This window comes from Mytilus edulis, chromosome 11, assembly GCF_963676685.1.
Source record: "Mytilus edulis chromosome 11, xbMytEdul2.2, whole genome shotgun sequence".
Taxonomy (NCBI): Eukaryota; Metazoa; Mollusca; class Bivalvia; order Mytilida; family Mytilidae; genus Mytilus; species Mytilus edulis.
The window spans coordinates 14,180,434-14,208,273 of NC_092354.1; the positions used below are offsets into that span (position 1 = coordinate 14,180,434).

Sequence of the window (27,840 nt, forward strand, 5' to 3'; positions counted from 1 at the left end):
TTTGATTTATTTAAATAAATAGAACTTTAAAAGTTAAACTGAAAACAAATATGAGCATTGCATACAACCAGCTGGTAATTCTTTTACACAAACGTGATAATGTATCTGATAAAAATCACTCCAATCCTCTTTTATATAACCATGTATAGCAGTGGTCAAGACTTGTGCCATCTCGGGATTTGGTCAACTCATTATTACAGAATATTCAATTATCGATTAATTGAATATATCTGCTAATGGGATATTTTTTTGCTGACATAAGTTTTGGGTATCCAATTTGCAAAGATCTACTGTACAACAGATAAAAATTGTTAAGTTTATAGAATTCATTGTATATTGCAGTAAACTCTGAATTTGTAAGGCATACTCGGGCTAGCAGGTCAATTTTGTTGTGCTAGTAGTTCTTCCAACAGGGCTAGTAAAATCCTGCTACCAATTAGCCCTGGGCTAGTGAGCTATAACAAAATTTCTTAACCCCTGATTACTTCACCATAGTGAGCTAATTAAATGTGTTCTATTTTCATGAAGCAATCATAATTAGAAACATCACCTAGGATTATTAAATTATTACCTTTTTAATATAAATTAATTATTTTAGATTGGATGAATGCAATATTTGTACTGATTATTTAACAGGAGTGGGGCTTATTTTTCTATTTTATCGAAGACTTCGGCAGATGTATGATGACATGCAAAACCCTAATCCTGTTATAAATGGACCACCTGCATCACTCCCACCTGTTATCAATGGACCACCGGCACCACTCCAACCTATAATAAATGGACCAACGACACCACTCCCACCTGATATAATTGGACCACCTGCACCACTCCCACCTGTTATCAATGAACCTCTGGCACCACTCCCACCTGTTATCAGAGGAGCACCTGCACCACCCCCTCAAGCACCACTGAGGCGTTCAAATAGACTGAAGAATAAACCGGATTATTATCATATGTAAAAAAAAAATAACTCACCTTTTTTTAAATTTTGTTGCACATCTGAAGAATGCAAGTATTTTGCACTCTTTCAGCCAGAATTTTCATTCCTAAAAGTGCTGTGTTATCTCCATAGTATAGGAGGTTCTCCGACTTATTAATGTTCCCATGTAAAATGGTGTGGTAAAACCCAACTTTCTTTTTACTAAAATTGGTATTATCAGTTATACTCGAAATTAATGCCATCTGCTTTCTACTGTCCAAATCGATGGTACAGCAAAGACATGGAAACTGCCTGCAGTCTACCCATCTCAGATTTGGCATCTTTTCTAATTCACTAGCGACTTTCATAGAGAGATCCTTTTTAATTTTAAGGTATAGTTGTATCTGTTGATATAAGCAAAAATGTGATCTGTATATGGGAGGGGGAGGGTATTTATACTAAAATCATGCTCGGTAAACATTCATCGAATAATATTTAGAACTGGTAAACATTGATTATTCTAGAATTTTTTGGAAAAGGATGTAAAATTCCTTATGAAAATTTTGTCTATATATTCGGTTGTGATACATAGGTGAATATTGTTTTTTACAAAAAATGCTTGTATTACTTTTGATTGCGTTAATATATATAGAACACATTAACTGAACTATAACATGTATATATTTGGTTGATGCTTGTAAACAGTTAAATGATAGACTTTTCATTGTCAAATAATGTGATTTTTTTTTTAAATCTATTAAGTTTACAAGAGTATTTCTTCTTTATTTGCAAAGATCATGGTGCTTTTCATTGCCCTTTTTATTATATTTACAAAGATCATGGTGCTTTTTATTAACCAATGTGAAACATTTCTAAATCTTTCAGGTAAACATGTACTCCATTTTGATATATTAATGTTGAGTTTTTATTTGCAAAATTTACAAATCATATAATCCTTTTACTCATATTTGAATGTTGAACCTGAATTTTTTTTTTATCTTATTTATCTTATTTGACTTTTTTATATGTAGATGTAAAGTTATAAATTTGATATTTTAGAGGTTTCAGATTATTGTTATAACAATGTCTATGCGATAAGAACATTTTTGAGTGGAAGTCTTTGCACATGTATTCAACAATGTGTTCATTTTATTTTATATAGTATGGTTAGATGATAGGTCAGTTATGATATGGTTAATGTATACCCATTACTTGCTGAGGTTGTTTGTTGTGGAATCGCTGAAGTTAAAATTTGGATAAATAATTGATCATTACTGATGTAAATTAAAGTTTGTCGAGACTATTATAATAGAAAATGTACGTACAACTTCTGTAATATCATTCAATTGTTATCATGTAGTTACTACTTATGCATAGGTGACTTCGTTACCTTCCCCATCCTTGTAACTTGCCTTATTAAAATAAAACGTGCAACTCAACTGTGGTTGTTATTACAACTTCAATATTTATGACCCCCAATGGTGACTGGGGAAACGAAATATAGTCACTTGGTCTTCTTCCGACCAGCAGTAAAACGCTTGTTAAAGTGGCGCGTCTGTTTGGCAACGCGAGATGTATCAAGTTTGCAGACACGTCCAGCCAGAATGGCGACGTTAAATCCGAAAATTTCATTAGTTCGCCATTTATTTGAAATTTAAAAAAAAAAAATCAAGATTGTCTGTTATTCTTTTCCTGCTTCTTTCAATACTCCTCTCTACTTCTAGCTTTTGCTTACAATAAATAACTAGAGGCTCTCAAGAGCCTGTATCGCTCACCTGACTTTTCTTCGGTTTTTGAAATTATATAAAAAAAAGACTACAAAGTAACAACACTTAGCCAGCACCTCAAAAAGAAAGGAACAAACATGTTTGGTTTCATTCAATTCAGTGGTTCTCTAATAGAAGAAATTTGTATGTATTTTCCATAGGGTCCTATGTTAAACTAAGTCCCCCGTTGGCAGCCATCTTGGATGATGGATCGGCTACAAAGTAACAACACTTGATCAGCACCTCATAAGGAACATTTATGCCATGTTTGGTTTCATTCCATTCAGTAGTTCTCTAGGAGAAGTTCAAAATGTAAAAAGAACGACGATGACGACGGACGCCAAGTGATGAGAAAAATTGGTCGTCAATGAATCTATGTGCGACATCCACTTCCATCGATTCCTAAAACAAATATAGTAATAAAGTCTTCATTTTTTAATAATAAATAATGATATTTTTTAATAATTAATAATGATTAATTATTTGATATAAAACAAAATAAATAGTTTTTTTTTAATCTGGAAATACAATTAAAGATGATTGCCACGTTTTTGTTTGTTGTCGTGTGTTATTTGTTACCAATAACCCATCTGGGAAGTGTTACAAATACAGCAGAATGTTATAGGAGTGAACATATAATTAATTGTCGAGGTGACGGTGTTGCGTACTTAAGTGGAGAGATAGAGCCTTCTATCAACAGTGTTGATGAATTAAAAGCGAACAGATTCAAAATATCCATGTTGAAGCTACTTGTGTCTTTGAATTTACACTGTCCAATAACGAATTATTTGATACAGTGGAAGGGAAGATTAAAGTGATGAATAGGGAAGACTGCCTATCGTATTAGTATTTTATGTTTGACTTAATTTTAGTAGTAACAATTTGTTACAATATGTGATCATCTAAGGAAAAATAACCACTTGATATAAATTTGATTCGTATTATTGTTAAAAATAATTATATAATCACATTGAGGGAGATTTCACTTGCCTCTTCAAGCTCTTGAACTTATGCTATGTAGCATGGGTGACTGGGGAATAGAAATATGGTCACTTGGTCTTCTTCCGACAGTAATACGCTTGCCAAAGTAAGGCGTCCGTTTGGCTATGTGGTATGTATCAAATTTGAAGCCACATCCGGTCAGAATCGGGACGTTAAATCTGATGCCTCGTGTAAAGAGAGTGCCACGCTCTTTGCACGTTGATAACGCTTGCAATTACTCTTTGAGGGGTCCGTAGGTGGTCTGTTGCAAGGCAACATTTCTGTCCCTATCCAATACCCTCATTTTTCTGTGATAGTCCAAATTTACCCTATCACCATCACGGATTTTATGGATTAAAATTCACATTGGTCATGTTTATTATTTTAGTAGAGAAAATGCAGAGAGATTGGTGGATATCTAGTGAAGATTGATGATTTGTCAGAAAATAGTATTTTTGGTTGCTTTGCTTTCACATTTCACAAAGTGAAGTGATGCCGTTTCTTTAATGGGAATAATGCTAAAAAAGAATTCGATTTAATATAAATATATATATATATAAAGTTTATTATTTAACTTTTGATTATTTTTAGGACTACTATACACAATGACTTCTCAAGGAAAAGAATATCATCAAGTCGATATTTTCCATATTCATTTAAAAACAACCAACAAGAAAGTGACTCTTTTTAAAAAAAAATACAGGACGTAATTACGTAGAATCGTGTTAAAACAGATTTATTGGAATAGTTTAAGTTACCAGTTATTTGGCCAAATGAACTTCAACATACTAGAATAGGGAATATTACAAAAGTTGTAATGGAACAACGGAGTTCTGTTAATTCTAACAACACTTACATATCTTGACTTACATCTAGAAATTGACAATGAGGGTCGGTTGAAAACAAAACTTTACGACACAAGAGATGATTTCAGCTTTCCAATTGTGAACTTTACATTTCTTAGTAGCAACATTCCAGCAGCACCTGCATACGGTGAGAGCAGGATCTGCTTACCCTTCCGGAGCACCTGAGATCACTCCTAGTTTTTTGTGGGGTTCGTGTTGTTTATTCTTTAGTTTTCTATGTTGTGTCATGTGTACTATTGTTTTACTGTTTGTCTTTTTCATTTTTAGCCATGGCGTTGTCAGTTTGTTTTAGATTTATGAGATTGACTGTCCCTTTGGTATCTTTCGTCCCTCTTTCCTTTACATGGGGTTCTAATACTCTGCAACCTGCTGTGTTTTCTGGAAATTTACAAGATACGCGAAGAAATAGGTTCAAAGTGCACACAGCAACTACTTTGAATGATTCACTCATGTTCCTGTACAGATATAATTTCCCGGGACAATTGTCAGTTTGATCACTGGCTTTGGTCAGTAAGCACCGTTATCTTTAGATAAACTTGGTATATATCTTATTATGCTGTTGGACGAATAACTTTCAGAGTCTAGTGTTGAAATGTATTGAGAACTCATAATGAAGTTTAATAATGATATTTATAACGATGAAACAAATAGTTTTAAAGAGGAGGAAGATGTCAGGCCATTAAGTGCTGTAACATATAAGAACCGTTTGGAAAAGTTTGTCCGTTTCCACTGTTAAAGTGGAAAAGATGTTAAACAAGGAGCTGGAATCTAGTGATTTAATAAGACTTTGTCATATTGGCAAATAGAGTAGGAGGCAAGAAAAAACGAGAAAAGCAATGAGTGATGATTGCTCACGATAGAGACATTATTCGTTAAATCAGTAAAAATCCTTCACATGTAGATTCTACACAATTAAAAATGTTACCCTTCCTTCATCATTAAGAGTTTCTGAAGAATCATTATTTAACTTTCAAATAAAGAGGAAATAATATTCATTTAACATTTATTTTTACTCTTCTTTCGACTGTGGCAGCATCATCGGTCGCTTTTTTTTTTATTTTATTGTGAAGTTATTAAGACAATTAAATAAAAAGTTTGCCTTTTCATTACTGGTTTACAATTAAACACTATTTTAAATTTCAAGTTTGATAATTATCATCCGAAATTAAGACTTATTGTAAACATGTATTACACAGTTATTAAGACAATTCTTTTAAAATGATTTTTTTTAAATTTAATTACTAGCTTTCAATTTAACTCCTTTATAAACTTTAAACTTAACTTCGATAATAAGCATCCGAAGTTAAGACTCATTGTAAATTATTGAATCTTTTAAAAACTGTACAAGTGTTGAGTAGATGCAATAGAAGGAGTAATCAACCGGATAGGTTGACATATTATCAGCTTACTTCTTCCTTCGTTTCAACGAATAGCCCTTATAGCACAAAAATTGTATTTTCCATATAGTCAGTGGCAAATATAGCATGCATATTCAGGACGAGAACAAATTAACAATGATACAATAGGTAGCTTCTGTAATAGAGGCGTCCGGGAATAACGTCGGAAAAATTAAGACTGCCAATTCAAATGAGAGTATAATGGAGAGGGACAGAATTTTGGCCTAGCAACAGGTCACCTACAGATCAATCAAAGAGCTGTTGCAAATGTTCGTAACGTACAAAGAGCGTATCACTCTCTCTTGAATTATCAACATAATTTCTTCAAAATCATTTTATAATTTTTTATAGATACTGAGAAAATCAAACTAAAAGTTACTTGAAAATTCGTTTCAAAGAGGAGCGTATTGGGTCACTTTTCTAGCGGCGTCATATAAATACTGGAAAATTCGTGCGAGGAATGATGATTGTACCCAATCGGAAAGGACGACTATGTAAATAGCGGACCTAGAAAACTAGATACCAAAAAGGGATGTTTAAAACTACAAAAAATATTCACAAGTCGGAGTTATATTGACAACAAAGAGTGACTTCTTACAATTTGTGAGAAGAGAGGAGTTTATTTGAAATCGGCTTCCATCAGTTTAGATCATATAATATACTAATGCGGATCGTTCGATGGGTCATCTTTAATATTACTACCATTTACGATTAACCCTTTAAGGAATTTAAAGTAGTGTTATAATAGCGGTTTGGATTATGGTAATCTGATGGAAAGTCACAAATACGATTGGACTAAAAGTCACAGGACAAATAGTTCTATTTCATTTGTATACAAGTGTTCGAGCACAAGTTCTTATCACTTTCTTTTAACTTCATGAAAGGTTAACATGCGGTACATAAACATTACAAATGGATAACATGCGGATACTTTCATTTTGTATTACACATTGAGTGTTTGTTCAAAAATATTTTATCGTGCTTATTTTTATTAAATAAAGTATTAATACAGAGGGAACTTGAACATAGCATTTGCTTACTTAATTAATTACCGTCTCCAGGAAGTTCCTTTTATCCAATCATGATTGGAAATCATAATTTCTGCAGCCCTTATCTTTTACTTGGTTGGTATCTAGGATGCTAGCCAATCATTGTTCTTGATTTATTTAAATTATCCAATCAGATTGTTAATTACAGTCTTTGTTTTATCGCAGTCGCGCTTGATCACTTTAGAATTTGCACAAAGCGTGTGCAGGCTGCTTTTCATATTCCAGTTACAATTCAATTTTGTTCATCACTGGAATTATTTTAACTTTTAAAGCTGAACGTTTTTTAAACATGTTTGTTTAACATATGACGTCTGAACGTGCATATGTTCGTGCGGAACAACAAATTAGAAACATTCTTAATATTCCGGAATGGTATATTTTCTCTAATGCTGAAAATCGATATGTGGCCAGAGAACTTAAGAACTGTAGAGGAAATTTAACGAGCTTTTATTGGACATTACGAATGGATTGTGCAGCGCAATGCAACGAGTGTCTATTTTGTGGAGATATTCTCAAATTGTGTGATATTCACAACAGATATTCCAGACACGCGTAAAGGATTTGATATAGCCATTGGATTTACATTTTGAACACTTGCATCGGTAATAAACTTAAACAATGTTTGAATTAGAAAACGAGGAGAACGGAAACCCGATGGTCGAGCTATCTGAAATTGACCGGGTCAAAAAGTGGGCGGCCAACAAAAAAGTAAATGAACATTCGGAGGCGGAGTTAATCAGGCTAGGATATTACTCCAAAGAAGCGCTTTCTTGCCTCCTGTCTGAAGATTTGACGAAGTCGAAGATCCCCATCGGACGACAATATCCTAGAAGCGCTTTCTTGCCTCCGGTCTGAAGATTTGACAAAGTCGAAGATCCCCATCGGACAATAACGGCTACTGCTGGGTGCAGTAAGATCTACGTTTCCAGCGGAGAGAGAATCCAACATACCGGCGAATGAACATCTTCCGCTAACTTCACCTGCAGCTCAACTCAACGCATGCGCAACAGAGACGACAGAGGGCGGTGCAGTTCAATTCGGAAGTGGAGATATATACGTGCAAGCTATAACGAAACAGCTTCAACAGCAACAATCGTTACCGTTAGGCGATAGTCTAAACAAACACAAAGGACAATCAACAGTGCATCCTGAAATTATTCAAGAATTTGACTGTTTTTCTTACATTATTTAGTGGAAAGACCCACAATTATTTTTTAAATCTTCCTTTAATGATGTAACTATAAATTTTTATGACATTACTGATTTCGTAAATGTACATATGTCAGGTACTTCAGAGGAAAAACTTATTTATGATTATTGCTTAAAACTTTACACACTTCTTTGTTATATTAATCTAAAGATCTGTATACTTTTTGGTTTTGATTGAAAATTTTATTTTAGAGATATTTTTTTTTAAGAAAAAAAAGAGGGGATGGTGGTTCATATGTCCCTCCGTATCTCAAAAACAATATATGGTTATTGCTTATAACTTTCTCAGAAACTATTTATGATTATTGCATACAACTTTCAGAAGACGACGGGCGTATCATGCGCTCATGGCGCAGCTGTTTATTGTATTCTGGTCTTCAAGTTTGCTAAAGTGCTTCCACTATATATATACCTTTTTCTCTGCTTCTCTGATACATATTTGTTTACAATGTGAGTAAGATTATAACACTATTTTGACTGCTGTACCCCTATTTCTGACATTTTAACCTATTATGTTTGTTTGTTTTGTTCACACATCGCTTTGAATATAATGGAATTTGATGCGACTGTCATGCAAGTGAGCGGTTTAGCTAGACATTAAACCAGGTTCAATCCAACATTGTCTACCAAGTCAGGAGTATTGCTATCCATTTGTTTGGTGTGTTTGAACTTTTGATTTTTCCATTTGATTAGGGACCTTCCATTTCTTCTGAGTTCAGAATACTTTTGAAGTTGAGGAACATATTCATAAGCTTTGAAAAACGAAAATTGATCACTTCTAAATCAAGCATCATGAAGACATTTATAACAGTACCAAGATTAGCACATTGCTATCTTAACCATGACTTGATCAATTTGATGTTTTACGAAACAACTTAGATTAGAAAGAGTTGTATGATAAAAAAAAAAAAAATTGTTTTAAAATTAAAGTGTTAATAAATTTCAACGAAAGCTTTATCTCAAAACTGATGTATAATTATTGGTCATTGATTTTTCGTCATCGACTTTCTGTCCAACATCCACAGTTTACACGTTTGAACTACAAATTTAATTTGGATGAATTTCAAGATTACAAGTTTCCCATTACAAGTGTGAATTTAAAAGTAGTCCCGAACATGTCTTAGAAACAATGCAACACATTCAACACTAGTAATTGACAGTAACGCACTACAGGTTTAGGTCAAGATGTACAATACATCGTTGTGGAGTAATGGGCGGAAGCATTACCCTTTAATGAGAGTAGTACACTCCGATCCTTAACGGTCCTTTTCATCTTTACGAAGATCATTTAAGACTATTTACGTGTGTCGAAGGGTAATTGATGTATTGTTATTCAAAAGCTTGACGTGTTTGGAGGGTAAGTGAAACTGCAGGTATATATTCAGATAACGCCTATATTAGTCACTTCCGGTAACAAAATGTTTTTGTCAACATTGGTCTTTTGATACAGTACTGATTGCATACGTTCAATATAAGTCATAATATTATTGTCAGTTAACGCCTATATTTTTTGGCAACGAGCATCACTAAAGAGACATGTATTGTCGAAATGCGCATCTGGTGCAAGAAAATTGGTACCATTAATTTTATTAATGACTTCCGGTAACAAAATGTTTTTGTCAACATTGGTATTTTGATACAGTACTGACTGCATACGTTCAATATAAGTCATAATATTATTGTCAGTTTCTGTCTTCTTTAACCGTACTTATATTAAAATGTGTACAACTAACAGAAAGTGCGCATCCGTGTTTGTTCTGTATTGTTGGGTGTTCAAGTTTTAGGTCGAACCCATCACCCGTACATACGGATGGCCTAAGCCAATGATACACTGATACAGGATTACCCTAGAACACGACACAAAAATAAAAAAAAAATGAACCTGGTGCAGGCAGAACAAAGTCTTGTATTAAAGTAAACATATTTATTGGTTGTTTTTGCTGGTCTGAAAGGTGTTCCAGTTGCATGGGTGTCAAACAGTGTTGCAGAGCGATGTGTTGTCTACGTATCTGACTAGTTGCTTCAGCTCTGAAGATGTAGCTCTTGGTTTAAGCTTCCCGAACGCTGGCTCAGTTGCTGGATATCGGCAGCTGGTAAGAAGTGAAGTGCTATTGGAGAAAGGATGTACCTATATTCTGCACCCCTGCTGGTATATGTAGTCTTTAGGCCCAACTCTTGCGTCTTACTTCAATTTGCCTGGTCAAAGTGGAAGGCACAATATTTGATGGTAGAAGAAGGAAATTACGTACAGATAGCTTTCCCATGCACCTGGAAAAAGTAATTATCGATATATAAATATGTGCGAGAAATCTGTTATTAATATCCTATACACACTTTTGTTTACTTACTATAACACTATTGAGAGTAGAAGGCATCTGTTCAGATTAGAATTTTATTCTATACTAAAATAATCAGGCAAGTTGACATATTATATCGCGACAATTGATACAACTGTGGTAGGTATAACAGTCTAGGCGGTGCCATATGATTTTCATCAATTTGAGGTTTCAGTTCGTTCATTTGATAACAATTCATAGTATTAATAGTATTATATTTACAGTTTCAATTGGACATAACAATAGCCGTGTGGGTAAAGGCATGGATGGACCAAAGCTGAGCTAAGGGATCTGCAAGGTTCTTGAAAGTACCGTCACAGAACCACTGCTTGTCTTGTTGAAGGATATGAAACTGGTTGGGTGAAGCAAACATCACGTGTCTCTTGTCATTGCACACTACAAGTACTGTGTCCAACTTAAAGAAGAATACCAAATAATCAATGTTACAAAAAACTTATTTAAACGAATAAATAGAAAATCTTCCGTACTGTATGATGTTACTCTATAAATTTGAGACTGTTGCTGGACAGTTGACAGTCTTTGAGCGTTTGGAACACCTCCATTACGTAAAGTCACCCCTGTATGACTGACAATTAAAAAAAATACTTTCAAGTAATCATTATTACAACAGATGAAATAGTTATTTTTATTTAGTAATATAATGCTATTGTCATTGACATTCATAATACACACACATGTGAATAAGATAAGTTTTTGAAATGTTAAACAAATCAAAAGCAATACTTTTCGATCCATAGCAAGTAAAATTTTTATCAATATCATTATGAACAAGAAACATACCCCAAGGGTGACTGGGGTATAGAAATATGGTCACTTGGTCTTCTCCCGACCGGCAGTAAACAGCTTGCTGAAGTTGGGCGTCCGTTTGGCTGTGCGGGATGTATCAAGTTCGCAGTCACGTCCGGTCAGAAGGGGGACGTTAAATCCGATGCCTCGTGTAAAGAGAGTGCCACGCTCTTTGCACGTTAAGAACCCTTGCAACAACTCTTTGGGGGGGGGGGGGGGGGGGTCCGTAGGTGACCTGTTGCAAGGCAAAATTTCTGTCCCTATCCAATATACCCTCATTTTCCAGTGGCAGTCAAAATTTCCCCGACCATCATCCTAGATGGCCTCTATAACAACAACCTACCTATTGTAATTATTGTGAACTTGTTCTCGTCCTGAATATGCATGAAATATTTGCCACTGGACTTTAAGCAACCAACAATCAATCAATCAATGAACAAGAAACACTTGCCAGTATTAAACACTCTGTGTTGCCATAAACTACATGATTCAGATCGGTTCCCATGTTGAGAAAGATATTGGAATTTTTGTTTCATGTTATTCAAATCACTATTTGTGAGATCAAAGAAATCTCTGGGGTTTTTTCTGAATTTTACTCCATATATATATTTATGAGCTCTACGCGTAGTTATTTTAGACGCGTAGTATCTATTGTAAGAAACGGTTTGGATTTCGCGGGTAGTATACAAGAAAAGAAGCACGTTTTTTTAAAGGCAGTGCTTTAAGGCCTGACTTTCAAGTCATGAGGTTAATCTTTTCATACGCAATCTATGCAGGGGGTCTTTTGGCCAGGAATAGATTCGGAAATGTTCGAATTTCTCCTCTTCTTTTTATGGTATGATATGGTTTTTGTTTCTTTCATTTATATTGGGAACTAAAGAAACGATCAGTGTGTATTGTTCGTTTTATAGAACTTGTTATTAATGTGTATTTTGCATTATAAGCAGTCAACCTGACTACAAACTATCATTATTTGTATTCCGTGTAGAAAGAGGTCGGGTCAATTTCGAGTGTTATCTGACATCTAAAGATTTTTTAATTAGTTCAGACGTTGATATAACAATGAAAAGTCGACTGAACATGATTAATATTGCATCTTCTATAATTCAAAGCGGAATTCGGTTTATAAACGAGAAACCGTAAAGCGTTTTCAATTTCGGTATTAGTTATGTATGTTGTCTACGTATTATCCTGGTTCCCGGTACTACGTTCCGGGTATTAGCTATTTGATATATCTGATGTGTAACATTACGATCAGGTACCAGCCAATCTACGTGTGTATGTGTACATGATTTCCCGCCAAAATGACCGACTTACAGCTATGGAAAAATAGTCCATAAACGTTCCGTATAATGATATGCAAATTCATAATTAATCGTAACTTTTTTTTATCTTTGTATAATAAATATAAAAAAATGGATTCCACAAAATTGAAAATAGCATTATTTTACGAGGATTTCTAATATTTTTTTCACTTCCGGGCGCAGTAATACGTATGTTTTGAAGAAGGTCGAAGAAATTGACAAAGTGAATTGAGAAGGAAACGGATAGATATACGTCCTTGCTATCAGTTAAAACAATTTAAATGTACAGAAAAAACACATTTACTTCACACAAATAGTACAGGCTTAAGCATTGTATTGTCTTATACACGACTGTAGTCTAGTGTTTAAACGACGGCGGTGACCTACAAGGTACGGGTCATACTGGGTCAAGTCTAAATATGTAAACATATCCACGTGCTATTAGGTAGAAAGCATCGTAATGCAATATCTACAATTTTTTCCTCCTTTATACATCGTTTAACCAGATATATTTCTCTTTCAAATACACTTAAACACGGGTTGTATGTACGTATCTTTTCTTGTGTTTTCTTGTCCTTATTAAAGTTCATTTGTTGATGTTTTGAACGACTGAACACAGGAGTGAATGAATGCAACAATTATATATACTGAAGACTTGGGCTGTACAATGATAGTGTACGTATATCATACTGATAATTATTCTAGCAGTAATTATGTTAATTTAGGATGTAATGACAGGAATTCATGAGCTATGCCTGACAGGCTTTCTGAAAAAATATCAATGACAATGTAAACAGGAACAAAACATTGACACGAATGATGCTCTCTTCTATTTTATAGTTATTTGGGTATGTGTGTTGCACAAGTTTAAAAAAAACCTAAGTTATAAAACTTTTTTCAGGGCACAAACCCACTTTAAAGAGACTTGTCTACTGCCATACCCATCCTATTTTCATGCACCATTTGCAAGCAAGAGACTGAATGGTTTGCAAAATTAAAAATCAGGACGGTGTCCAATTAAACCAAAAGAACTAAACTGGATGAATATTGTAGGAGAAATCTAGAGGAAAGTTTTGATTTGTGAAATTGGTTTTCCTGAAAAGTCATTCATCCTAGCCTGCAGAAAGGAACTATAACTGTCCACCACCAACTGACGAGCTAATGTTGAGCTTCACATATGGAATTACTCAAATACCATCAATGTCTATGTTTTCAGCACAGATTTCACAAGTTATGACACACTGACAGCTGTGCTTTTTTTTTATACCTGTTAAAGAGTTGTATACTAAATTTTATTTTTTTATCAATAAATATATCTTGTGTCATTTAAGAACTTGTATTTTGCCAAAAGATGCATACTAGTGAATGAAAGTGGTGCAGTTCATTTTGCTTTGGTATATAGAATTGAATTACAATTGTTCATGTTATTGGAATGCATATAAAAATAAGGAGATGTGGTACAATGTATATACATGATATTTAGTGAGTTTATTAAGCAAAAGTGAATAAGAAATAGGTATAAGCAGTTACAGGTACTACTGTACAATCTCAAACAATGAGAAAAACTCATACCGTAAAGAGAATTTCATATTTACAAGTAAGTTTTGTTTTTGCGTTGAATAATTTTCTTCTATTGTTTTAATTGCAAATATTGACAGCTGTTATGGCCACAGAGCCTTAATTGAAAACTTTTTTTCATTCATACCGGTAGATTTTGCCTGGAGTTAGAAACATATCTGCCAACTTTTCAAAATGCACATGGGGGTTTTACGTGAAAGATGGTTCATATAGTCATACAAAACCTTCAAGGGGGCCTTCAAATGGAAGCAGGACAAGTCGCCCCACTGGCTAATCGCCCACTTTTAAAAAAAACGCCACAAACTGATTTATCAAATCGCCCCACATGTGAAATTGGTTAAATCATGTTAAATATTACTCCTGGCAACCCGCCCTACTTATAAAAAATAAAAAAACGGTAATATTTAGATTAATATATATATATATAATTAAAAATAAAAACTCGCACCACTTTAATGAAAACTAATCTACACAGAAAACAAACAAACCGAAAATTTATTTAATTACTATTATTGATATACTGAAATTATAATTCTAAAAAAAAAATGTATTGTTGAAGAATAACTAAGTTTTGAAGCTTAGTTATTTGCATAACAATTGAAAAGAAACCTGTTAATTGTATCATAATGCAATATAAGGAATTTAACTTATATTCAACGGGATAACATCTTTTTCCATAAGTGGGGAGAGTTGGCATTACTAAATTCATCCTGGTTAATAATATATTTATCTAGATTTCACCGATTTCCATTAGGTGGGACCAGTTAGCAGGAGTAATATTAACGGAATTTAACTTATATACAACGGGATAACATCTTTTTACATGAGTGGGGCGAGTTGGCATTAGTAAATTCTTCCTGGTTAATAATATATTTATCTAGATATTATCGTTTTTTATTAGGTGGGGCAAGTTGGCAGGAGTAATATTAAGGGATATAACACATTTCACAAGTGGGGCGATTTGGTTATCCAGGTTGGGGCAGTTTTTTTTTAAAGTGGGGCGAGTTAGTGAAAAAGTGGGGCTATTTGCTAATGGGGCGATTTGTCATGGATTCCCTTCAAATATATTCTAATGTGGTTTTTGGCTTCTTCGTGCATAAACAAGCTCATTGCCATTGTTGAATTAATTGTTTTCTTTAAAATAGTCGACAAAATTGCTCTTACAAAATTTCCATTTGGGAGCCTCGAGCTCGATGGGGAAAATACTCTGCAAATACTGACAGTTGGCAGGTATGGTCATCAAAAAAGTTGATGTGTTACTACGTACATTTACCATTATGTTACTTGATGTTCTTGCTATACACACAGTACAGAGACTAGTCAATCTTTGTGAACTATTTTTTATGGGAGTCATAAAATATGCATATACAATCAATAATTAAAAATAGTCTATTTTATTGAAAAGGAAAAGTTCTTATATGTCTAAAGAAGAGGGACGAAAGACACCAAAGGGACAGTCAAACTCATAAATTTAAAGCAAACTGACAAGGCCATGGCTAAAAATGCATTTCATGGCGAGGCACAGAAAATATACTGTAAACAGTAGACTATAGATATAGGTGAACTAGGTACAAAAGAACTCTAAATCTTAAATTCTACAAACCACCTCTGTTCTATGGAAGATAATGATATAACTGGACTAGAAATACACACAACCTGTAATTAACTGCCTTTACAGCGCTTTCGCGCTTTGATTCAGTTATCGAGGTTAGGCGGTGACCACTACGTTGATTTCTACTATACAGTGTAGACATATTTATAGTAGTGTAGAATTGTTATGTAGTTCAGAGGTCAATTGGATGTGTACTAATCATGATATTTGTTTATTTTTAGATATTCTGTAAGGCCAGTGTACCATGATTTTTTTATTTACTGGACTTTACGTATTTGCATTCAGTGAATCCAATGTTTTGGTGGACAATCAAAATTAATGATGATTAAGATTGTACAAATAAATGTTTAATAAAATGGACATGGTCACCGTGCTGGACAAAATCAGAAATGTGTTTCTTTATTTTATACAAAATGATATAGTTTGGGTTTGAAGAAGGTTTCAGAAATTAAGTAGCGATGTGCACATAAATACTTTATGTTCGTTTGAACAAGTGAATAAGAACATAACTATTTATATAAATATGTGTAAAATAAATGTTTAACTCCGCTTGCCTTTCTAAAAACATTGTATCTGTTTGATGTGACCATTTAAATATAATTAATGTGCAATTGGTGAAAACTAATAAATATTTAACATTCCTCAAGTATATGTATATTACAACTACACTGACAGAAATAATTAGTCAGTATGACTATTTAAAATAGTTAACTTGACTGTCCATTCAACAACTATTCTGAAAGTAATTTTGACTAGCCCTGAAAGTCATTTTGACTAAACCTGAACCTCTATGCAACTAAATATAATAGTCAAACAGACTTCTTCAAATGGTAAAATTGACTGATGGTTAAAGTTAAGATGACCAACTTCAATTGTAAAGTTGACTAGCCAGCATAGTCATATCTACTCTTAGTCACAGTCATACTGACTTGTATATTAGTCTATCAAACTAATATTAATAGTCAAATTAACTTTATGTTGGTCAAATGGATCGATCAAAATTGAAAAACCAATCCTTTAGAAAACTGTTTACCCCAAACAGTGACAAAACAAGATTGCACGTAATACTGATCAGTGCAGGATTCAATTTTCAAACTAACATATTCCAACTATGCGACTTTATGTATGAAATCCAAATATCAAAACTTTAAGAGGAATATAAAACAGACATAATTGTGGATAGTTGTTCCATTGGCAATCACACTTCATCTCCATTTTCTTTATATACCACAGATTATTAAGGAACTTTATTATTTGTAAAACATGAGGCAAAATTATAGGCTTTATAACAACAGTATCAACAGTCAAAACATCATTTATTTTGTACCATGTACTCAAACAAGAAACAATAATACAAAGTATCAAAATGAAGCAAACAGTGAGAAGCATTGATTGTTTAATAAAAATGTTAATTTTATTTCACTCAACAGAAATAATGATATTGAAAGAATCACATTCAAATAAAAAAGTTCTTTATTTTTCTCAACAGTGTTTACACAACATGACTCAATCTTGAAACTGAATAAAATTTACTTATAAAATAAGTACAAAGGCAAGACAAAAACAAATTAATTAAACACAAATCAAAACACTAAAACTAAAAAAAAATATATATACAATGTAACTAAATGAAAGAATATTTACAGCAAAGCCAATTTCATGCTTTATTTTACTGCACTCTATATAAATTTGTATGAAAAAATCAACATATTTTTGAGACAGAATGTCATTGGTCACAGGGATGATTATTATTAAATGAAGATGTATATATTTGTCAATCTTAGTTAAACTGCATTCTAAAGTTATAATCGAGAGGACTAGTTTCCCAAAACAAGATTGAAATTTTAAATGTGAACAAACTTCTTGATGATAATAAAAAAATATTTACAAAACACAAGTCTCAATTTATATGTGCATAAAAAACAATTATTTCAACCAGTATTTAATTAATTTAATAACAAAAAGTTGTAATCAGATATATTTGTCTTTTTAGTATTATTATTAGTATTCACAATATTTATATTGAGAGCATTATTGGTAGATTTTTGTTCCCTGCACATGTTTAGTCTCTCACCATGCTGGTTCATTGGCTAAAGGATCAATATTTCATATTTCACCTTGCCCTTTGAATAGCTAATGGATAGTGACAATTATCCTTTCTAAAGTTATAATCCAACTATGCGTCTTTATGTATGAAATCCAAATATCAAAACTTTAAGAGGAATATAAAACAGATATAGTTGTGGATAGTTGTTCCATAGGCAATCACACTTCATCTCCATTTTCTTTATATACCACAGATTATTAAGGAACTTTATTATTTGTAAAACATGAGGCAAAATTATAGGCTAAAGATTTGTATTTCAAAAGACTTTGAGATTCTCTATTTATGTCAGTCAGAACTGATACAATTCTTTTATCGACGTTATCACCATCTTTCAGGCCGAGAATTACATTTTGAATAAATGTAAGAGTTTTCTCCCAAACCTTGGGATACACCAAATTAAATGCATAAATTGTGGCTATTAAGCCAGAAATAAGTTCCAGGAAAGTGTCACACTCAAATAAAATGGAACCCTCTAACTTTAAAAAGAAGGCCTTATTGTCCACTGTAAGGACCCCCTGTCTAACATGGAGCTCCAGTTGAGAATCTTCTGCTTCTTCATCTCCAAAGAATAGTATTCTCTCTGATTTCTCTCTAAAGAGAACAGCAATCCCTAGAACTGCACAACACTGACTTGTATCTGAAATACAAGTGAATACAGTCTAATTTAATGTTTAACATTGTAAAACAAGTTTGACAGTATACAAATTTATCAATGTTTCTGGTTATTCTCCAGAGAAAATAATAGAGCCAGCAGTTTTTTTTTTCAGTTTTGGAGGAGACATTTCGTTTATTTTTTTTCATTAAGATAGATACTGGAAAAGTATATACAGATGAGAAATCTAGTGAATTTGTTTAATTACATAAAAGACTATTAACATGATTAAGGCAATAATTTTGACAGAAATGTAAAAACAAATTTATGTACTGATCTGATGAGTCAAACCCTATCAAACGGATTTAAACAATTCATTCTTATATTGTGCATAAACACAACTATCTTAGGTTAAGGGAGGAGTGAGTCTTCCCAAACATATTCAACCCAGCCACATGCTGATTGTAACTGTCCCATGTCAAGAACCTGCAATTTAGAATTGTCATTATTTGTTTTTTTTCCTGTTTTTGTCTTTTCACAAGTTTGTCCTATTTGGGCTTTTTATATTCATTACTTTGGAGTTCGAGTTTGCTCATAGTTAAAGGTTGTACATGTACAGTGATTTAAAGTTGTTTACATCTGCTTTGTTTGATGTCTAGTTGAATCATACCACATCTCCTTATGTTTATATTTATAAAAATACATTGTTATAATAAAAGATCAGTGATAGTATTAACATTAAAAGTACTTACATTTTCTCTGTGATTCAATTCTTTGAATACTTAATGCATCATGCATTTCTTGGAGTTGCTTGATGCATTTCTTTTTCCTTGACAAACGGACTATGGCTTCCATGTATTTTGCCAATCCATCATACAGCAACTCTTCAATATCCTTCACTCGAACATTAGGCCCAAGTCTTACAAACTCTCTCAGCAACTAAAATAAAAGATTTTCGTTTTATGTAAATCACAGTACAATGCTTGTAGTAAAGAATAGCTGTTTTGTTTTAACAGTTTAAGAAAAGATAACTTTACCTGTCTACATGCAGGATAAAATTTTCAGCATAAAAATACATGTACTTAGAAAAAAAAAATCTATCCATATGATTGAACAAATATCATTTTATTATATCAACTTGGCTATATTGTTGAATTTTAATATATCCTTTGTTTTTGTTTGTTATCATTAATTTTGTAACCATAATAAACTGAAACTAACCAATAATTATCTTTTTTTTTTTAATTTAAAAAGTTACCATACCTGTCTATGGGATTGAAGCCATGGATATTCTTGGATGACTTCTTTTACTGTTGCCTCTTTCAGAATGAGGCTTCTCCTACTTGGAAATGTAAGGTCCATCTTCATATCAAGAATGTTAAGGTCTGGTTCTGATCTCCGCCATTCCCTTAACATCCATTCTTTGTGGCTATTGATGGAGGCTTCATCCTCTGATATACTCTGAGAGGGTGAATAATTCTCTAGTCCCCATGTCAAAATTCCACCCTCTTTTCTTTCTGGTTCTTTCTCTTTCTTTCTCTTCCTTTCAACAACTTCAGGCAGGTTGCCATCATGTCTCTTTCTTGAATTTCCAAACTTGTAAACAAGCTTTCCTTTCCAATAAGCCTGAATTAATAAAAATTGAACATATAGAAACAGTAATCACAAAGACTTCAAAGAGAATCAAAATTAAGTGCAGTTAGATATCTTGAACTTGACAAGTACTGTAAATTCATTAAATACTGTAAATGCGTTTTTTTAAATTTAACAATTTTGAAAAAAAATCGGTTTGATGTATATGTAAATATTTCAAAATGTGAGTTCAAATTATTATGTTTACAATTCTGTCGCATTTTCCCCAATAATAAAAACATCGCAATAATTTCTGAATTTACAGTATGCAAAATTCCCTGTACTGAAAAAAAGCTCACCACATTTGTATATCCTATCAATTTGAACATTTAAAAGTTTGTTCATGTAATTTTTTATTGAAAAAAAACCTCATTGTTGAAAATTGGTAAGTTTCAAATAGATTTGTATATCAAGTATATGCCCAGAAATTTCTTTTCTACATACCCTAACTGATACTAATGGAAGACCGTCCACTTTCAGCAGATATGGATGAGCTCCAAGGATTGCATCCACTATCTCCTCATACATTTCTGATGATGGATATCTGAAAACGTTATTTAAATATTAAACATTTGCCATTTTTATTCATGGTACAAATGTACTCAGTGATATATTAAAACATTTCCAGTTTAACTAAATCCAATGCACTTTTGGATGATAAATGTAGTGTCAGTAATGCTTAAGGCCAATCAATTGTAAAATCCAAAATGTAAAAACAAATATCTATGAGCTGATGCATAAAAAGTTCTTTTTGAATTTACTCTAACTAATCTTTACAAGTAAACGCAAGTAGATATTGGATGCCTGACCATGACCCGACTTGTGTTAGTTTGAAAATCCTGAGATTTGATCTGAGCCAAAAAAAAATGTTGTTGTTTCATCAGTCAGTGGATTCAGAAATTTTCATTAGGGCCCACTAACTGCCGAAGAGGGTGCCTACACCAGTCATGCATCAGTAATTTCCTACTTAAAAAATTATAACAAAAGCTGAGGGGGCAACCTGGGCCTCCCTTAATTTGCCTCTGTCAGACTGAAGAGTTGTTCGTCCAATTATGTTAATCTTACTTTTATTTCTAAGCTTAAAGAAAATTGATCTACTAAACATGCTAAACTTACAATCCACCATCATATTTTGTAATATCCAGGTACAATGTGTCCATAAACATTCTCATTTCCTTTTTTGGGAGTGGTTGTTTTAAATCAAACTGTTGTTGCACAGATCTTGGTATGCTTTCAACTGGGAATGTGTACTTCTTTGGCCAGGATTTTCTGAAAGTTGATTATATTTGATTGTGTTAAAGATATTTCAGTATTTAGCATTATCTATGAATTTTGATCAAGAATATTAACAGCTAACAGAAATCTATTTTCAAATAACATAAGAAAAAAATCATGAATAAATTGTGCAAGTTTGTATACATGTATAGAGAGACACAATTTAATAAATGTAATTTAACTGTCAATGTAAATTTGATTGTTTAAATCACAATAGGCAACATACATTGTGCATGGTTCTAGTAATCATTTAAATTAAATATATCAAAATATAATTACATTAATGATAGTCTATTGGCTATAAATACATGTATATGAGTTTTCTTTTCTGCAATTTTGGAACCAAATGATCTTTAATTTTCTACAATAATCATTAATAAAATAATGACTATCAATTTCTTTCTTGAAGCATTTGGTGACATAAATATAAATGATCAAGTTAAAGGGATAGTAAATATATGTAGAACAAGTTGAATGTTATTCTGTGGACAAAATCTCTCAGTACAATGTATATATAATATATATTTACCCAGATCTCTTATGAGATGTTGCAGACAGGCCTGTTGGTGTTACAGTTCTTATCAAAGGAGATAACGGTTGACTGTGATGTGATGGTGTGGTGTTCACTGGTGTATGAGGTCTACTTTGAGAATGTTGAGGGGTTGATGGTCTTGAAGGTGACCCTGACCTTGTTGGGGATAATGGTCCTGGTATTGTTCTGGTCTGTGAGGAAGATGCAGCTTCTTGTGAGTCATGATTGTTGGCAGCATTCAGTGTGTCTTCCATCTCAGAGAAACCTTGAGATACCTTCACCTTTAGTACCTTGTAATCTTTTACAAAATCACAGCTGTTTAACTCTAGGTCTATATACTCATTTACATCAGTATCGAAATACTTCATTATTGGACTAGTCACACCTAACCGTTCTTTTATTACATTTACAATTCCATCATATGCCATTTCGTCCACTGCAGTTTTTTTGGTTGACTTCCAAATGAAACAACTAGGAATTTTTTATCCATGATCACACTCCTGCATAAAATAAATGAAAAGGTACACATAAATTTTGTACTATAAGGGCACCACGTTTTGTTTAGCTAAAACATTTAAAGTATTAGATCTATTTCTAAAAGGTGCAAAAAGCTGATCATGATTTTGTTACAACTGGTAAACATTTGTCCCTTACACATAGTATATACATTGTACATTGTACCATACAATGTTCCTAATATCTCAGCTTTATTCAGGATCAACAAATTGTGTTGGAAAAGCTAAAAGTTAAGATATTTTAATGTGAATATCTACATTGATATAAATAAGAATCTGTGTCGGTGGAAACAATGCCCCTTGCTCTTTATTTTTTATGTTATGTGAACACTAAAATCCAGATAAAAACAATTTGATGTTAAACATGGATAACATGTTAAAGTTGAAAAGTTCACATTTCATGTGTACCTTCTTTCAAGTTGATATGACAGCAATCTTTTAAATTAAAATCAAACAACTTTACCAAAAACTTTTACCCCATCTATTTTTAATGAGCAAACAGATCAGAAAACAAAATGCCCCTCGAGCTCTTCCCTATCAAAGTTTGGGAAAAAAATTAAATAAATCTTACCTTAAATTAATATCTAACTTCAAGTTGGTCTTACATTTTTGTACATAACATATTATATACAAACATTATTGTTGTAGGTATAAAATTATATTGGAAACAAAAGAGAAAAATTTACAGTAATATTTGTATATTTGTCAATGTTTGTACATGTACATACACATGTTTATATAAATGTATTATACATGTATGACTAAAAAATATTTACAATAAGCAAGTAAGTTTAAATTCTTTATGTCATGCTTTAATTTCATCTCATATCACTTATTTACATACGTATAAAATGTACATCTACAGTATTTAAAATTTACACCTTTCATTTAAGAATTGAATGCTCTTTTTTGTAAATTTATTGGGGTGTAAAAGCATTGACCGAAGTACATTTTGTATGAAGCGCGGAAGCGCTTCATACTAAAAATGTGCGCACGGTCAACGCTTTTACAATCCTATAAAGTTAATAATTGATGAAATCTTTATGCTTTCTGATAATGTCTTTCCAAATTACAAATACTGAAATGTTTCCTCTTAATTACAAATGTGAAATCAATCATAGCTTAATCTAAAAGTACATTATATTTCAGTACAACAAAGAAAGAATTTCGTGCAATAGAACAATGATAAAGGCCATACATATGTGGTTCTTTCAAAGTTTCAAGTTTTACAACATCACACTCATTGGTGTCACACACTATGTATGCATGATAATGGCAGTCAAAGTTTACTGTCCTCAGTCTTGTACAGAGAAAATATATCTTGCCATGTATTACTACACACTGACGAATTCGGTTAAAACAAAAGAGATCTCCATCTTGACTTCTTATTAGACTGCCACCTTTAATGTATTTAATACCATTACAAGACACAGAATTTGCTAAATATACTTCAGTCGATTCATGCAAGGCTTCTCTCAGAAACTCTTGATATTCATCTTTTAAAAGACAAACAGGTGTAACTGATCCATTTGACGTATCAAATTGACCTGAATGTAAAAAATTGTCACTTGCAGTGAAAATACATTGGTAATATTGATGGCGCAGTGCAAGTGACTTACAAATATTGATTTTGTTTTTTGTTCTGTAAACAAGTTCCTTAAAATAATTGTGCTTTCCTTCAAATCTTAGGGTTTGCAAATGAATCAAAGGACCAAACTTTAATGTTTCCATTGGGTAGTGAAGTGTAAAATGAAATTTGGGCTTAACAGTGTCATTTGGATAATTTTGACGATAAGATTCATGAAAGTCCTCAATTATTTCCTTCATAAACAAAACTTGTCCTCTATTTATTGCCGGAGCACATACATAGAATAACATGTCACGTAAATGCAAATAAGTTTCCCATATAGCATTTCCTCTATTAATTTTTCCTCCAATTATCAATGGCAAAAATCTGGCCAAACACCAAGTCTGTGCAGCCGTTTGCTTGATATTAAAATTTCTTAAAGTTTTTTGAACAGTGGTCGGTTTGTTGGAGACATCAGTCATTTCAAACTGAAAATTCAAAATTGCATCGTTCAGATCTTCTAATGTGAACAATCCAGCTCTTACAAGGCTCTCAACTGTATTAGTCAGTACATAACAAACAACTCCTTCAAATAGATCATGGGCCAAATCAGAGGGTAAACCTTGAGTTACATGAAAATACTCCAAACTGTTTAAAGGGGAATCACCTTTAACACCATAAACTGAAGAAAGGCTGCTATCTCTTTCTAAGTTTTTTAATTGAGCACTATGCATTTCCTCAGTCCTTAAGTTGAAGTCATCACAGTTGAGCTGTGTTTGCATATTATCCCTTGTTACAAAGCAAAACCTACAATTTCGCAGGCAAGAAAACGATTCTAAAAATCCACCAATTCCATGAGCCCCCAAGTTATCTGCTAGTACAACACTTAGACTTCCATAAAATTTGTGATCACCATCAGATTTTGTAATGGTTATTCCTTCAGTCTCTAAAAGTTTGAGATCATAAATTAATGGTTGTAAAACCTCCTTAAAACCATGTGTCTTAAGCAGACTGGACATACACAACGCTACAAGTTGAATAGTGTACAACTGTGATCTGTATTTAGGAGGTATATTTCCAAGTGTCATATAAAAGGCACCTATCTTGAAGTTTTTTACTTTATGACCAATAGGATTACTTGCAGTAAACTCATCAAAATAAAATATAATTTGTAAAGCAGTATGATCTGATGAGAAAAGTTCATGGTTTTTATACAAATCACCATCACAAAAATCCCTCAAGTTATTCTCACCAGATTGGTGGTCATTTATTATATAGGAAAATACATCATCATGGCTTAAAAGTTTTTCTAAAGTTTGAAAAATAGGTATATATTGATATTTTCCATGCTTTGAGTTTCTGTTCAAATCATATTGAACTGGTGGTACAAATCCAAAATTTTCTCTCACATATTTGTTTAATTTATATTCTGAATTCAGTTGCAAACAAGCACTTTCAATTTGGGATTGTTCTGTCATTAAGAGTTTAAGTTGATCAATTTCGCCTTCACCTAATCCTTTATCAGAACAGAATGAAATAACTTTCTTTAATACTTCAGCTTGATGAAAACAAATCATGTCTGTCAATTCGTTTACAACTTGTGAAATGGAATTTGAAGGTAGCTTAAAATTTTCTCTTAAATTCAGAAGGAAAATTGCAAATCGTCTCTTAAAATCAATGTCAGATATATCAATTTCATTTTGCTCCTCAGCATTGTCCAACAAATTTTCACCATCAGAATCTAGACAATTATCTTCAATTGGTTGTAAATTTTGAGCAACATCTGCCTGCGCATTAAATTCTCGCCATCTTGACAAATGATTCTCGTGAAAAGTTTTGTGTTTCCTTTTAACATGTTTAAGAAATGAGTCTGTGTTATTATAAGTTCGAACACATCCATCAACTGAGCACGTAATTTGAAAATCACGTTCATGACTGTGTACAAATCTATAATGAATTACAAGTTTTGCAAATGTTCTTGTTTCAAAGTTACACTTGGTACAGTGGTTCATTTTCAGCAACTGTAAAATGTAAATGTTTCTAATCCATATGCATAAATTAAAGCTGCTAAAATGATGTTTTTAACTTATTGAGTCTATTTGACAGGAGCTGAAATTCTTTCCATTTGAAGTATAATGGATCTGACATGAAAGGGTCATCCAAGCTAGGTCTTTTAGCCTTCTGTGTGGGTAATTTCTTGTTAATTACAAGGGATTCTGATTCTGACATACTGAACGGAGACCTACATGAAAAATCACTAGTTTTAGATTCTGTGTCCGAGTCTAAATTTCCAGAACTTTTTGTGGACTGACTTTCTATTGACTTGAGTTGCTCATTTTCTGTATTAACATGTATACCACTCATATTTTCAGACACATTATAATTTTTCTTGTCCAAGTCTTCAATATCACAAGACTGCTTTAAAGTAATAACTGCTTTATCTGAAGTCTGCTGTTTCAACAACTTTTTTTTCTGTCTTTTTTTAATTTTTCTGCGTTGTCTATATGCTTGAACATTAGCCTTGTTGTGACGTCCCATTTAGTAAAGCTACAACGAATCAATTCATTCTAGTACTATTTGTATAAATATATTCATATGCTTGTTTATACATGATAAATGTATATATGATATACTGTACATGAATATATACACGTACAATGTATAGAATAAACATGCGTGTATAAATGTACAAAAAAATTTATCATATTTTGAATTTCTAACTCCTTGCCAAATCAGTAATCACCTGCTTAGATGTCAAAAATAATAGAAATTATTGTTACCATGTATGTGTGTGTGTATGTATGTATGTACGTAGATTCCTCTGTTTACAGAGCATCACTCACAAGCTGCATGTGTAGTGGAACTCGTGTAAACACTATTAGGATTAATGGAGACAGGTCACTAATGCAATTACTATTTTTACAAGGACATTATCGCCACCCAAACACGAAAAAACACAAAAATTTGTTATTATGACAATTTATGGTCGAGAAAGCTTAAGTATAGGCGGGAACAACCAAACCAAAGACATATCAGCAGATTGATCTCAAGAAGAAAGGAGCAACTTATATTTACAAAAGAATAGTGCCAAAATTAAACAAATACTAACATGACATGTGGTTAAAACTATTTACATGTAACTACTAGATTTACTGTTCTATATTGTAGTGAACAGTAGGTGTCAACTGTCATGAATAGTCTTTGACGAGAAGAAGCTCTACTTTGATAGTCGACAGTGTCGGATCCAGAACTTTTCCTAAGGGGGGGCCCACTCCAGTCATGATTCAATGATTCCCTATATAATCAACCAAATTTTTCCCACGAAAAGGGGGGGGTCGGGCCCCCCAGGACTCCCCCCTCGGATCCGCCTATGGTCGAGTTTGGTATGGAGAAGCTCTACTGTGATAGTCGAGTTCGGTATATCTTTACCCCGTTACTGTGATAGGATTTTAAACTCCTGTGGTGTACGTTCAACAAGTTGAACAACGTACATCGTCAATCATTGGCACCAAACCTATCAAGAAAGACTACACTATGAATATATCTTACTAAATCATTAGTAAATGATGATCTCAACATTCACATCGTAATAAAGACAAACCTTCGGTTTAAAAACCCAATTAAATAAATAATAATATGCAACTGGCATAAGCCAACGTTCACAAACTTTCCCCTCCATGAATAATGATACTCTATATCTGGTTCTTATTGGTGTAGGCCTAATCTTAAATATAATTATAGCACAGGGAACCAGGTCAATAAAATTTAAGAATTATGACTAGGGAAACGAATA

General features: G+C 32.8%; 2 protein-coding genes and 1 long non-coding RNA gene across 3 annotated transcripts; 1 reads left to right on the forward strand and 2 right to left on the reverse strand.

The window, feature by feature from the left end:
• Positions 1-12,040: 12,040 nt before the first annotated feature.
• Positions 12,041-13,962, forward strand: LOC139495191 (uncharacterized). Its single transcript, XR_011657283.1, has 2 exons — positions 12,041-13,312; positions 13,539-13,962. It is a non-coding gene; the product is annotated as an uncharacterized lncRNA (long non-coding RNA).
• A 3,164-nt stretch (positions 13,963-17,126) lies between these two features.
• LOC139495192 (sterile alpha motif domain-containing protein 3-like) lies at positions 17,127-27,747 on the reverse strand. Its single transcript, XM_071283393.1, has 7 exons — positions 27,649-27,747; positions 21,963-22,465; positions 21,275-21,427; positions 20,603-20,702; positions 19,790-20,152; positions 19,279-19,465; positions 17,127-18,571 (listed from the first exon to the last, which is right to left on the reverse strand). Exons 2-7 carry the CDS (start codon positions 22,391-22,393, stop codon positions 18,132-18,134), a joined length of 1,674 nt encoding a protein of 557 aa, XP_071139494.1. The 5' UTR covers positions 22,394-22,465; positions 27,649-27,747; the 3' UTR covers positions 17,127-18,131.
• On the reverse strand, positions 23,603-26,059 carry LOC139494001 (uncharacterized). Its single transcript, XM_071282168.1, has one exon. The coding sequence runs from the start codon at positions 26,057-26,059 to the stop codon at positions 23,603-23,605; it is 2,457 nt and encodes an 818-aa protein (XP_071138269.1).
• Positions 27,748-27,840: the final 93 nt, after the last annotated feature.

Bases quoted from the DNA above. Each gene is read 5' to 3' on its own strand.
- LOC139494001 (XM_071282168.1), bottom strand. From the start codon at position 26,059: ATGAACCACTGTACCAAGTGTAACTTTGAAACAAGAACATTTGCAAAA.
- LOC139495192 (XM_071283393.1), bottom strand. From the start codon at position 22,393: ATGGCATATGATGGAATTGTAAATGTAATAAAAGAACGGTTAGGTGTG. The intron at 21,428-21,962 runs GTAAATATATAT...ATCAACTTTCAG, and splicing joins ACATCTCATAAGAGATCTGG to AAAATCCTGGCCAAAGAAGT. The intron at 19,466-19,789 runs GTATGGTAACTT...CTTTTATTTTAG, and splicing joins GGCTTCAATCCCATAGACAG to TTGCTGAGAGAGTTTGTAAG.